The 15,667-nt window shown below is 39.2% G+C and overlaps 1 protein-coding gene across 1 annotated transcript in view; it reads right to left on the minus strand.

Annotated features, from left to right (window-relative positions):
• itga1 (integrin, alpha 1) overlaps positions 1 to 10,525 on the minus strand; it is a 48,943-nt gene extending 38,418 nt beyond the window's left edge. The window contains exon 1 of the mRNA XM_062434933.1: positions 10,253 to 10,525. Coding sequence (XP_062290917.1) covers positions 10,253 to 10,301 — 49 coding nt within the window. The 5' untranslated portion in view covers positions 10,302 to 10,525. The remainder of the gene's footprint in view (positions 1 to 10,252) is intronic.
• Positions 10,526 to 15,667: the final 5,142 nt, after the last annotated feature.

The raw sequence follows: 15,667 nt of genomic DNA on the forward strand, positions 1-15,667 counted from the left end.
CAGACGCCACAGCTCCACTGCTCCCTATATGATGCCAGTTTGATGGATGGCTCTGGCCTCTGAGAGAGAGAGGAGAGAGAGACAGGGGCGGGAGGAAGGCTCGACGGACGGGCCTGGTGCACAGATGCAGCATTGCTCTGGCTGCAAAGACAGATGAAACCACACACCCACACATAAACACACACACACACACATACACACACACGCACACACACACACACACACTCATACACACAGGATCTGAGGCTATCAGCACTTTGCAGGTACTGAGAGCCCTGGAGGACTACAAGTATGTGTGTTTGTGTATTTGTTATGTGTTTTTCTGGCAAGACATTCTGGGGTCTTAGTTGGCACACATCAGCCAAAACAAGGAAATTATTCTGCAGGCCTAAATCCTGTTTTACAAATATTTCACTTCATCACAATCTACACCCATCTAAAACAAACATTTTTCTTCAATTAAAATCCAAATCCAGACATTCAGACTCTGCAGGCTAAAAGTCACTGTCATTTTATACAGCACAGTGTTATAACTACAGTGCATCTGCCCTCACCAGACAAACAACTGTGGTTGTTTGATACACATTTAAAACAACCCATGTTTACGTTTCCATCAAGCTGACTTATTGCATTCCATAGCTAGATTTCTATCTAAATGTAGCATATTTTAACATATTGTTTTGCGTCAACATTTTTTCAGTGAATATATTACTCACATGAAATTTCCACCAGACTTTGGTATTAACTCAAGAAATCCACACATATAAAGAAATCAAAACATTAAAGTCCATAAATAAAGTTATGTGTAATACTTATTTCCCCCACTGTATATTAAAAGAGCGCCTGTCAAACCTTAAACTGTGAAACAATAACATAAAACATGGTGGAAATTTGGCATTCACGTTTGTTACATGTATTCCTTTGATGAACTTTACAGTTTGCTCATCTTTCCACACCAATCTGACATTTTTCATCTGCTGCTATTTCTGTTAAATGTCAAAATCGTTTTATTTCAAACTTGGAGACATTTTATTTGAGGCAGCAAATCTCACCCAACATAAAAACTTCACTTGACCATTATCTAGCAGGTCACAATACATAGCAGAGCGATATCATAGTGGGAGGTTAGTGTTTGGATCTCAGTTGGCAAAAACTTTCCAAAGAATGTGGCTGAGGTCAAATTTATTCATTTATCATCTCATCTTTCTCCGTCTGATCTAACCAGGCGAGTGAGGGAGGTGTGGATGGATGCCAACAGTCTTCTACAGCTTCATATCTCTACACAGCTTTATATCATTTTGTATTTGCTAAACCAGGCCCACTTTTGAATGATCCAATCAAATGTGAAGGATCAAATCCCTCTCGTACCTATACCCCTTCAGCAATGTATGTAACATTAGAGAGGTTAATGATGCTCTAACCGCTGTTTCACTTCACTTTAAACGAGTAGTTTTAGTTGCCTACGCTTAACCAGACCTCAACCATAGAGGTGGCAGAACAAAAAAAGCTCATATGACTCGAAACAGTTTACACGGTATTCATCATCAGTCTGGGAGGCACAGACAAAAGCACTATTTATACATGTGAACTTGCTGACTTGTCATATGAAGAAGGTACGGAGATTACAAACCCTGTTCTCTCTTTGAAAAACAGAACTAGTGGTTGTCTGTTCCCTCTTTAACCCTTCAACTTTTCACTCTTATTCTTGTTTTTGCTAAAACTGGAGATAATGTAATCTCCTCCCACCACATACCCTCTGCAGTGGACCTCCCCTCTGACTCCCAATCATCTCGCCTGCAGCTTCCCCTCTCCCGACAGCCTCCTTTACACTTTCCCCTTTTGCCCTAATGTCTGCCCTGCTGCCTCCTCCTCCTCCTCCTCCTCCTCCTCCTCCTCCTCCTCCTCCTCCTCTTCCTCCTCCTCCTCCCTCTGTGCCCCTGATGACTCACAACAACTGTGCATTGCTGAAGACTGAAAAATAAATCTGCACAGACCAACTATCTGTTGACATAGCACAGTGTGGCTGACTGGAGAGATGGTGTAAATCCCTGGGAATAACTGATAACCCGTGCTTGTCTTTGCAGAAAGGTGGATCTTCATTAAAAACAAATCTGCTGCTGACATACATGATAAAAAAAGATGACAGAGACGAAATCTTCAAATGTCTTGTTTTGTCCATTCAAAAGCCCCAAACCCAACGATATTCAGTTTACTATCATGTAAAGATAAGCAACACTAAAACTATTATGGGATTATCAAATTAGTTGCTGATTAATTTTCTGTCAAATGACCTATTAAATACAGTATTACTTACTATGATTGATATCGAGCAAACAATATTTCAGACAAAGCTCTTAGTATTTTTTCCATATGGCAACAATTAAACCAGTGCTTAGTTTAAGAGGGTGGTACCTAAAATACTAAAATTGGAACAAAATGAAAAGTAATGTCAAGTGATGAAGTGTGAAAAACACGCCGAATGCTTTTATGTGTTCAACATGTGTGTGTCTGTGTGTGGCTCGATCTTCGACCTTGGTAACCTGAAACGACATGTGATGTCACACCTTCACGGGAGTCTTGTTTACTTGAGGCCCATTTATGACACATACCAGCTTTTTTTCCTAAGTGTGTGTATGTTGTTGGATGAAATTTGGGGCTTATTCTACACTTATCTCACTTTCATGCGAATCTCTGTGTATATTTTGGGGCTTAGAGGCTACTTATAGGATGATTGAACATTTAAACACTTTGTGGAGAGATAGTCCCTGCTGTTCACAGCCAATCAAAGCAACTGTCAGCCTTTACATTTATGGAGGAAAGGAAAAGTTAAGTTCTGTATGTCACTGCTAAAACCATAAGAGCACTGGAGATGACTTCATATTTGCAGTTATAAAACAGACAAAGTTTGGCTAAAGCATCACCGAGGCAACCCAGAGTTCCCTTTTATTTGTATCTCACTTCCCAGTCTGCAGCGATGGCACAGAGAGCATAATGATTCAGGGATGACTCAGTTCTGTGGCAGAGCCTAACCTCAGTGTTTTACCGGCAGTCATCATTCATAAGATAATCATTATTCACTTTTATATATCACTAAAAGCGCAAAGAGTAGCTGCATTAATTTTGTATTATGTATATGCTTCAAATATGTTATGTTATTCATTAATTCATTCAGAAATGTTAATTTGGATTTTAGAAATGTCAGCTTTATCTTGAGCTTTAAGTTGTGTTTAAAGATCAATTCCATCTATCTGTGTGACACTTACAGAGCAATTGGACTGGATTTCACTTCTTGTAAAGAACAGATGAGAAGTATTTGCTTACGGTTGTGAATTGACTCGCTGCTTTCGCTTTTCGCTCAACTGAACTTTATCTCGCCAAATCGTGAGGCTCTGTGATGTTCTACCAGGTGCGAGAGCAGGGATGAGACTGATTTCTCATTCAGGAAATACTTATATTCTTTTTTTGTAACTGTACGGTGAGATAATATGCTGTGACAGAAGAGATGCTTCTGGTCTACAATGAGTGAAAGGACAGTGACAGAAGTTAACAACAGTAAACTATTATTTTGTGTGTTTCATAGCACACTTGACTTGCAAGCAAGGAGATCATAAATGAGATTTTACAGATCCCTTGTACATTTCTACTAAAGTTCAGTAGTAAAGTGTATCGGTAATGTAAGTCTGAAAAAATGTATCTCTTAAACTCATACTGGTGCTCATGAAAAGTTAAATGACAAGACTTAAGAGAAGAAAGCAAAATTGTTATCAGCTCAGATTAGTTTTTGCTGATAACATTTATAGCAAAAATTGTATCCACTAACTACATTTATGTGCCAGTAATGCCAGGACTGATGTTATAAAATACACCAGCCTTACCTGATCTTCAACCTATTTCACTCATCCAATGAGTGAAAGATGTTGCAAAACTGGATATCGGAAGTCAGTTGAGGCTGCAGAGTATGACACTTAGTTGTGTGTGGCATTTTGTGGTTTCACAGGCATGAAGCTGAAGCTTTGAACTTTACTCTGCCTAAGCAAGAAAATGTATGATCTTGTGGCTTATGCTCCACAGAGTCAATCTTCTTGACTCTACATTAGTGGTCTCTACATGCACCCAAGGTACAAAAAAGTGTCTTCCTCTGAATGAGCTGAGCTTCACATGATACTACCGTGACAGGCTCAGTGCTAATCAGATTTAATGCCAAGTGAAGACAAGAATTTGAAGTTAAACATTGACCAGGCAAACATTTCCTGAAACATGTTCCATAACAACCATAATAGTATATAATTATCAATGGGCTTGGCTAGGAAACTCTTCATTTTCTGTGAATGGAAGACCAAATCTTTAGACGCTGACAGATCACTCAACACGTATATATAACAATTGACTGCTAATTCTTAATTAGCGCCTCTTTTTTGCCACGTGTTTCTTGTTTATCTTTCAAACTCAAGTCTGCAGCTATGTGATGTCTGCAACAAGCCCATGATATGAAAGGAAACATTTTCATACACCCTACAAGCAGATGCAGATGACATTGATCTTATCCAGGATAGATTCTTCTCATCTTTTACATCTATTTAAACTTGCACTGGATGAGGAGTTAATGTCCAAAAAGGGGGGTTTATGTCCTCTGTTATTTTCTTAAATACATTTCTTTTAACACATTCGCTTCTGCTTTTTGCAACAGCCCTATCAAATATAGCACAGATATGAGTGTGTGTTGTAAAGGGTCAATGTGCTTCAAGCAAAGTGCTTCTGATTGGTTTTAAAAAACTATAGTTTGTATGTTCTGGTCTTAGTGCACTTGAGTTCGATAGCTGTGTTCAGATCTGCCCAAAAGAATCACACGAAGAAGAAAAACAAACTTAGATTTAACAAGACTAAACACACAGGTTTGAAACCCACAGATCATCGACAGAGTCTAAAACAAAAACCCTCAACACACATTTCTGAAGTCTGAATCACAGAGGCTGAGTCTGACACTCAACTGTCTGAAACAAACAAAAACTTTATGCTGCGATTAGCCAGATGTTTGGGAGTGTCGGGGAAGTATGTAGAGTTTGAATTTCTCTCTTCACACAATTACTTCTGCCACTTTTAGTGTGTACAACCAACTGCAACATCAACAGTGCCTCAGAGTGAAGACTGTACAAAAGGGTATGATCTTGTCCTCATTTGTCTCCTCATTGAGAATACAAAAACAAGCAAAAGATAGTGAAAGAAATTATTGGAAGGAAATTAGGGAGGCAGCAGGATTCAGCCAGGAGGAGGCTATAACCTCTGGCTTTCCACTCAACTTCGATTGTGGCCATTCTGGAAATGCAAAAACACTTTTGCCTTCAGAAGCGGTCGATGTGATACTTTCTTTCTCTTTGAATGACTAAATGTTTGCATTAAGAGGATTACATTTGGTCAAAGTCTCACAATAGCATTTGTATTTGACAGCCACAGTGTCCAGCATGACTTCTAGAGTGGTTGACCACGATTTTTTAATAGTTGCAGGCAATTTCATACTTGTCTTTAATTAAATCGTTCCCATTTGCGTTTCTACAAGCAAGTGCCGGTTGATGTTGAACACAGAGACTTATAATTGTTGCTGGAGCTCAGTGTATGAACTCATTGACACAGAACAACACACATTTGCAGTTGGCAAACACAGTTTCAGTTTCTGCACGATGTGAAGATCAAAGAGTCATGATGCACAACTTTTGCCTCAAACACAGCATAAATATTAGTGTTAAGATCCACATAACTGATACATTCATACATCTACACCATAAATTCATACAAAGCAATTATTGAAATTAGTCTTTCTGTTATTGCATGCCTTAGCTGCAAGCTTTCTTGGTTTCTGCTTTTTGTTTGAAAGTCACACATAATTTCTGGATAAGTGTAGAAACTACTTTCCTGTTTGTTAATCTCTTGTTTGCTAAAAAAAAATGTTATAAGTGTTATAACTCTTTCCTGTCTGCTTTGCTGTTTGACACTAAACAGCCAGAGAACTCTGTTGTCTCTGTATTTAAGTGCTGTTTCCTCCTATTCATCCTCTTCATGTTATCCTCATTTGACCTCTGAAAACTAAAAGAAACAGTCTCTCAATTGAACTAGCTGTTTTTTCCTTTTTACTGTAATGAGACTGAGTTTTATGTATAGTTCCTTAGTTTCTTGACCATAGGAACAGCATGACGTGACGGTCTCAAGTCAAAGGTCAAAATAAATGACCAAGAGTCAATGATGGTCGGCGAAAGTTCAAAGAGGCCATTTACATTAATCTTTGAACCAAGACAGGCTACAATCTTTCCCTGTATACAGTCCTTTGGTATCACATGACCAAACTCACACACTTAGGTCATGTAATGACACCGACGCAAGTTATAGTTATAGATGGACACTGTAATGCTATTTTTCAAGATGCTGTATCTGATAAATCCGTCAGATGCACAAACACAATAATCTCAGAGTTCTTAGAGCTGATAAACAGAATCTCACAGTCACAGATTGTCTCATAGTCAGTCAGGAAATGTAAACTATGAGGTAAGTGTTAGTTTCTGTGTACGTGTCTTTGTTTTAAGATGCATGAGAACTTGCACCCTTACCACTTCAGATACACTAACCATAAACTGTCCGGCCAAACATTTATAGGGAAAACATGCTTAAGAATGCTATCTGCGTCATCTTCATCGCCAGAAGATTATAGTGAAGAATCCAAGTTATACTTGGAAGACTGTTATGTATTAAGAATTTGTATTATTAAGCTCCAAAAATATCAACTTTATTTTAACTGGACATGATGCTGCAGCTGTCATGCAAGTAAGCACATGTTCCTCCTCTTACAGAAAATATTTATAGGAAATATAACTTGATTTTAATATTTCATCCTTTGCAATTGCTCTGTTGAATGTCCGCAATGCCAAGCAGTCACTATTCACACATCTATTCTCCATAATAGGCTTAGTGCATTCATTATCAGTCAACAGGATTCAGTACAATAAACTTAATTTCTTTTCACACCTTTAAAAAAGTGTCGGATCTGTCTGAGACAATAGCTGAAAAAGTTGACTGATTGGAAAAACAAACGTGAACACAACATCTAGTCTGAGGATGACACAAATGAAGCAAACATAATCAGATGCTAATTACTTCACATTCCAGGGGATCTGTCTACCACTGCCAGCAGACAGTTTATGTGAAATTAGTGCTGATTGCTGCGACCCAGGGAGTGAGCTGATTGAAATGAAAGATAGATGAGATAGTGGAGGAGGAAGGATGGAGGATGGAGGAGGAGGAGGGGTAGACATATTGCTAATGACGAAGATGGCCGGGTTCATTGCTCAGTCTCGCCAGGATAATAAATTCAATATAGGACTTTAATGTCTGAACACTTACATCCGCTGACCTTACAGCTTTCAATGAATTAACCGTCTACCCCGGTCATCGACTCCAACATCCCATGTGTTCACAAAAATGTAGAGAAAGACAAATTCCCATATATGAGAGACTGCAAGAAAAAAAGCGTCCCAGTCCTCCGAGGAATGCCAAGGATTCTAAATCAGTTTGTGTTTGACTAACCCTTCACCTCTTCTTTCCATATTTGTAGCACCCATAAGACTAAGACATTAAAAACATTCTTTAGTATGAGAAACGTGTCGCCCATATTCTGTATTTCATGTGATAAGCCAGTTGAACATCTGCTAAACTAATTGAGAGACACCTTGTCATACCTGCACTACAGTTAAAAACAGAATTCAACATCAGAGTTTTGGTCTTATTTGCATCTTTCTAAACAACTGACAGTCCAAACAAGGCAACTTCTACTGTGTAAGAGAACCATATGAACTCCAGACTGCCCCTCACATCTCATCTTGTGTGATCTGCATGATTCGCTGCAGTTGCTGCATTTAGGAAGGCTCACAAAAAGAGCTTTAGCTTGTATCATTCACAAGGACAACAAAAAGAAAGAGTGAGGAGAGACAGATAATCAGATTTATCTTTGAAGTCATTTTTCACGCAGAAATACCAGAAATTCTCTAGTTGCTGCCTATAAATTCTCTAAATCTTCTTTTTTGTCTTATATCATGAGTATCTTTGAGTTCTGGACTTATGGTCGGACAAAACAAGCAGTGATGATTCACACTATTCTGACATGTATAAACCAAAAGATGAGGTAATTAGAACGAGAAATGATCCTGCAGATTAATAGATAAGGAAAACAATAGCTAGTTGCAGCCCCAAACAACAGTAAATGTTATTATTTATTGTTCAAGTCAATTATCAAGTCAAAAAAAAAAAGAAAAGAATAATAATAAAAAGATAATAAGATAGCATAATTTGCTGGTTAGATATAACTTATATAAATAAGCAATTTGAAGAACTCCCATTGGGCTTGGTGAAGCTATGATGGGCATTTTTCTCTATTTTTATAAATTTAATGACAAATCTATGAATAAAAACAAGAATAAACTGATTACTAGATATTGGAAATAATCATTAGTTGCGGCCTTAGTCTTGCGTATAGTTGTTCATGCTCTTCTTAGTAAACCTGGTCACTCCGGTGTGACATATAGGCTACTGATTGAAGCCAGATGCCCTATTTTTTTGCACTACCAAACTCAAACCACCTGTAGCCCCATCTCCGTTAGGAATTTACACAGATTAAATGCTGCCACTACAATAACCACATGTGGGCCTCTGAGGCATCCGAGGTAGCTCTGATAGCACAACATGGGATCTCTCAGTATGGTCTCAAACCATGATAGCTTCTACCCCAGTTTAACCCAACTGAGGTCATACTCCAACAGCTCTGAGTCTAGTACTTGCACCAGTAGGGCTGAGCAGGATGGGACAGTAACAGAACTCTAACTGGTTTAGGAAAGTAATTGCAGTCAGTGTCATTCACAAACAATCAGCTTGAAGGTGCGCAGACGGAGCCAAGATCATTATTTAATGGCCAGAGGGAACAGGGTGTGTACATGGCGGAGCTGCAAGTGGCATTTGGACAAGAGCATCGGATATGTGTGGAAAACTCAGGGGTTGACCTGCAGCGTTCTGATTGGAGGAGTTAAACAGGGGGCAGAGGGGGCACACTGGTCAGGGCAAGTAAACCTGACTTCATGATGTGATGATGGGATGGTAATGATATGCTAGGTGAGCTTCTGGTGATCCCTGTACACACAGACAGTCATAAACACACACACACACACACACACACACACACACACACACAACACACACACACACACACACACACACATACACATATTATCTGTAGCTCCATCTCTAACTCAATTCTCTAATGACCATCACAAGCCAGTATCACATGTAAGCGTAGGAATCTGAGAATTAAAGAGAGACATGCTCTGTTTACTTTGCTGTCTTTCTTCTTGTCCTCCAAACTCAGAGGAGGAGTTCATACAACTTCGCCGGTACTTTCCCTCATATTTGAACTACTTGGACATGACCTAGAAGTTAATTCACTACTGCTGCTCTGAGGCTGAACCTGGGAGCACAGCATCACTAGAGGGACTCCCCAACACCAACACACATATCCATTACTAATACGGAGCCCTGCTGCCTTTTAAAGCTGGTGTTGAGTTTACTTTTCAGCCTCGAAAAATTAAAATCTAATTACTGAGGAGTCTTGGAAATCCCCTCTCCTGCACATTCATCCAAATATTACAGGATACAAGATCAGTGAGCAAACAAAAGTTCACATGACACATGTCTTGCAAAAGAGTAATTCCTGCAGAAAATCGTGAAATATACATAACAGCACAGAAATGTTCGCTCAGCAAAACATTTTCCAAAAAGTCTTGTCTCTTGTGTGTAAACATTGGCTGGGCAACATTCAATTAGGGCTCCATACAGTAATTTGACGGACTCTAATGATTATTATGTAATGCTTTTAAGACCCAAACTCCAGAACATAGAAACAATTAAGTGCCCTGCGGTTTCCCTCAGTCAGAATAACCTCTGGGCAATACAGACGGAAAGTATTTAGGGGCAGTTTACAGGGACCCTGTGGTGCCACCACCTTTAATAGGCGTGCAGGCAACGTGAGTGCCACACCTAATGGATGCTTTTAGTCGTTTTAGTAGTCAATTATGCAGAGTGGGATGATGTAAGCTGCTGTCCGGCGTGTGCGCAAAGACGCGCTGGAGACCTTGACGCGGTACAAAAAGGCACTCTCTCTGCCTGTCACTCATGATTTCATCTTATAATAAACACAGATTCCTGCATTAAAGTTATTACTCACCAGCAACTGTCGCTGTTATCAGACTGAAATGTTGACTTGTCTCGAGCATCTTGGCGCGCTAAGGATGTCCCGTAGTGTAGCTGTATTTACTCCACGGACTCCTCTCCTTTTCACGCTCGCTGTTCAACACACCAGAGGTCCCACCACTGAAGTGAAATACGCTAAAACACTAAAAGGAGTCCACAAGGCATTTCCTGTGCTGCAGCATCCACCGTCTAACTGTCTGGAGTCCCGTTTTCAAACTGGTCTCTGGGATGAGCTCTGTTCCATTGCTTGTCGCCTCCACTGAGCTGAACGACACTGACAGAAACAGGGAGGAGGAGGAAGAAGGCGGTGTAGGCTACTCATTACAACCTTATAAGCTATGTTTGCGGGGGCTTGGGTTGCCACTCCATGGGAAAAATTTAACAGTCAAATAACAGCAGTGCAGTGTCTGGAGACAGAACAACTGTCAGGCGCTGAACAATTAGACCAGAATAGCCTCAATTTAACAGAATATAGTCTGTGACAGCTGATCCTCCACTTGAATTGTTCTTAACAACACATTGTAAACCCAGATTCATTATAGTAGCATTGACATTAGATTAATATTATATCACAACTGTGTCACAGAATGTTATGAATGCATCACAAATCTGTTCAACACATACAAACACTCTCTTTGTTGGTTTCCTCTTTTTTATGGTTTTAGTAAATGTAATAAATAACCAGTTGTGACAGTTTAACCACACTACTATTTATCAAAGCTCATGTGTCTCAATTCAATTGATAATTCCAGCTTTGTAACACTCTTAGTAGTTATATATTTTTTCCCTTGAGGTCCATATTCATTCAGCAGCTGCAGTGAGGGCCACTAGTGTATAAAAAAAGAAGTAGGAAGCTTTACCATCTTGGTTATACATCATGTATGATTTATTTCGAGGCATCTGAAAGATGTTTTCAATCTGTCAGTTGAATGTGGTTTCATTTCTCGATTGATTAGTAGTTACTTAAACCGGATTTTCCCATTTCCATGTACTATTTTATAATAAAATGGAATATATATTCCAAATTATCATAATTCAGTTACAATGATGTTTTGACCTTACTTCAAGCAATGTGATCATTAAATAAAGACGTCATTGGTATGCTGCACTAACAAGACTTTCACAATGTTAGAAGAAAAACTTTTTTACATTTATAAAATGTCTCATGTCTAAAAATGTGATGTTTCAACAAAATAAATATGATATATGCTAACAAGTTCCTTTGGTAATCATACAATAGTTTTTATCTGACTTCACTCTTTCTGATGCCTCTATGATTGTTATAGTATTTTGCAGCTGTTACTGTAAGATGGCAGAACAATATCCAGTGCTGTATGTATACTGCCAACATGGACATAACCAATCACAGTTGCCACAAATATCATTTTAAGGGTTCCGGCACAATGAGGGATTCATTCAGGGTTTCAGCTAGTTTACTTGTAGTATGAGTTTATGGCTCAGATGGTAAAGAGACATCTCACCATCTGAAATAAACATTCAGATTTTAAAGATGGAGGAAACAAAATGTGAGCGTCACATTTGTTGAGTGGATTTAGCTGCTTGTGTTTGGCTAATAGCTCAGTTGCTGCACTGGAATGAACAAGCCATTCAGGACCAGTCATTTCAACTTAAATGGTTACAAAAAGTGCCGGGTTACAAACTGTGGTGCCGAATCCAGGGGCCCACAGCTGGAACGGGCTTGCAAAAATGCCAATAAGATTCTTATAGGGGTATTTGTATAAGTTAAGGAGGTTCACTTAAATGATACCATGAGCTGTTATCCTATAATGATGCCTGCCTATACCTCCAATTTGTAAATGATCTTTAAAACTAAGCTTGCCAATTTTGCTGTACTTTGTATGTTATTCTAATCATCTTGGTGTAGTTCACAAATAGAGCATCCAAATCCTCTGATGACAGGGTTACGCCACGTCAAACTAGGGAGAAAACCACTGGCATCAATCTCCCAGTGATAAGTGGAAAACCCCGTCATGACACCCTAGAAACAGCCAGTATTTACATCGCAAACGCCTACTGACACCCACAAAGCACTGTTAATCAGTTACCAATCATTTTCGGACAACATTGCTACTATAGCTCTCAATTGCAATCTCCTATCAGTCACAATTAATAACCAACAATCACTTCTTGTGACACCCTTGCAATCAAGCAAAACGACTTGCTGCCAATCACCTCCTGGAGTGTAATTTATTTGAGCAAACTTAATGTATTCATCTTCATCATGCCTCATTTTATGGGTTTTGTGCTACTCACCATTTTCTTACTTCCATGTAGGGCTTGGTGTCATGGCAAAAATTAATCTAATCTCAATTTGTTTCAAGCTTGGGGTAGATTCAAAAGCAGGGTTGAAACCTATTTTCTTTAAGACAGCAAGAACATAAGAGACCTGCACCCCCTGACAGGTTGTCTTCATTACGCATAAAACACAGGTTATCCCACACAGCTATTGACCGTCAGCACCAGATGTTTCAACTATGTGGAGTATACGGCCATCCAGTTTCATACAGTTTCAGCACAGATAGAGCAGAAAGGTAACCTGATGGCCAGATGGTGTGTTTCACAGAACCATCTGAAAAATCATCTTGGAAACTGTTTAAAAAAAAAAAAAAAAAGGCAGGTGATTGGATGAACTGTGAAACTTTTTACGTTATAACGTGATACTGACGTTTTTTTCTTTTTCTTTTTCTGGCGTGGCAGCAATACGGTTCCCTACTCTTTCATACGTTATTGTTATTATGGTTCTCACTCATTTTCTCAGCCTCTGAGCAACCTACTCTGTCTTTGATTGGCTAATCATAATATTCTTACACTAACCCTATCCAGTCTCACTCCTACCTCAGTCTAACCAACCCAAGCAACAAAGTCAACAATTACTAACCAATCATAGGAAGAGTAGGATGGATAATAATGTGTCCATGTAATTATGCATCTATCACTGTCTTACCTTACAAGGCAGCTGGATACAGGATGCTGATTGGTCCAAGTTCCCAACCATTGGTGGTTTGGACACGAATGCATAACTTCAAACCAGATACCAGATGGATTCCTGCGGCCCACTCACTAATTGATCTACTGCTGTTTGTTTGTATTTAAAAGACATCGTCTGATATCTGCAGATGACTGTTAGGTGGCATCAACTAACACAACCTAAGAACAACACAGATCACTGTGTGGACATTTTTCGCAACCGTTAACTTCACTATGAGATAGCCAGAGGCAGCAAGCCACCTGGACTCACGACAGTCCCGTTAACTTTGGCAGCCGCACATGTAGTGTAAATAATCACCTTTTGACCTATAAAAAAATGACCTTTTTGCGCATATAGTGACAACATAATTTTACAATTTAGACATTTTAAACATCGAGAGAGAAAAAAAATAATCTATTGAATTAATTTGGGATATTACACTGTCTACTAGTTGTATGCAATGTCAATACTACTGTAGGCCTGCATCACAAGCCCCGCACACAAAACACTTACACACTAATAAACCTACAAGGTTGTATCTATTTCAGTCACTGAGTAGCAGGTATCCTTCTCCATTTCTGTGTAAATATTATGAATCTCTTTATTTACAAAGAGCTAAAAACATCAAGATCATCAGCTAGCATGCAGAATGAGTTATTTACTATACATACAATATATCCTGTTATAGCTTCATTATGTAACTAAACACACACACACAATACTTTGTTCACTCTATACATACAAAGAACAACTTGGGGTTACACAAGGTATGCAAGCAACACATGTACACTAAACATGTACACACAGACACAAATCTGTATCTCAGGAACTCCCAGTGAATGAGACTGTTTACAGGAGTCCTTCCTGTCTTCAGCCCTACAGATATCTCTGAGTGAGACTCAGGAAGACGCTGATTAGTTTTCATGTATTTCAGCATACCCTTTCCCAGCCATCTCCTTCCCCCCTTCCTCATTCTTTTACACACCTCGGCCCACTCACTTACTTGTTTTCTCCTGGTAACAATGTATAGGGAGTGTAGCAGTGGTACTCCATGTTTTCATTTTTGACCCCTACACAGTTTCCTCTGCTTCCTCCGTCCCCTGTCTTTCATCCTGACATACTATATTCCTCTATTAGCTGTGGCGGTCTATTCTAATGTGTTTTTCTTCTCTCTCCCCCTTTAAATGTCTGTATACATGCAGACAGGAAGAGAGCATTAGGAGTGGACAAGATATAAGGCTCTCCGACTCCCCAATGAATCAAAGGCATCTTCATTCAATTTCATAAATAGTTTCTTTGAATATTCCACTCTAAAAAACAATCAGTGTGGCTTTTTTGAGCTACTGTTTTTGTAACTCCAAGGATGTGATAGACAAACTGTGTATCACAGGCACAGTAAATCCCTTTAAGTGAAGGAAATGAGTTTGCTCCATAGAGTCTGACAGACAATATTTATCTGCAGACTGAGTCAATCATTAGGTCGTGCAAAGTCGGGCGGTACACTCTCCTCCCCCAATAATGACCCTTCCTCTGCCATTAAAACTATTTACAGTGAGCATTTAAGGAATCTGTAATGTATACAAAAGGATCATGCTTATGTGCAAAGGTAGATGACAGCTCACTGTAAACATTTGCTATGTATGGTATTCGCTGTTGTTTCACTGAATGCTGATTTGATACCTAGAAATCGGAGACTATATTTCACTAATATGACATCTGATGACAAATGAAGTCTAAATCGGGAACTCCAGCTAAAATTTAAGGACTCGCCAGAGGCAGATGAAGGATTAAGTATTATATTAACAATAGATTAAATTACTAAATGTATGAGAAAGTGAAAAGAAAATCTGAGAGAATTGCCACCCAACTTTGTGGTCGCCCTCAGCTCTATAGCACGTTCAGCTCATTGTTTTGGTTTCACGGCCCACAACCTCACTGTTTGGTTCACTCTCACTGCTCTCATCAACCCAATTTCCAACCATAATAGGCATCTTTCTTCCAGCAAAGACTCTGATTCCTTTCCCAGCATCGAAAGGCATGACGGACTAGCTGGTAAACATAGTGAAGCATTTAGTTGCTAAATACCCAGATATACAGCATTTCCCACCAGGGCTGCTTGAAACCAATACAGGACTAAAATGATGGTTAATAATATTGGACTCACATTTTTCAAGTGGACAGAAACACAACTCAAAATTAATGCTTATGTTGCTCTGTGTGTCTTCTGTACGTGTAAATTAAGTGCTGTTTGCCATGAAGGTGATGTTTGTGCTGTCTTTAATGGTTTGTTCTGCTGCCGACAAGTGGCCCAAAAAAAACATTAATGCAGATTTTACAAAAAGGTGGTCAAAGTCAAAGCAGCAGAGGTCAAATTATCACAACTTTTAGTCCATAAGATCA

This window comes from Scomber scombrus, chromosome 15 (genome assembly GCF_963691925.1).
Source record: "Scomber scombrus chromosome 15, fScoSco1.1, whole genome shotgun sequence".
Taxonomy (NCBI): Eukaryota; Metazoa; Chordata; class Actinopteri; order Scombriformes; family Scombridae; genus Scomber; species Scomber scombrus.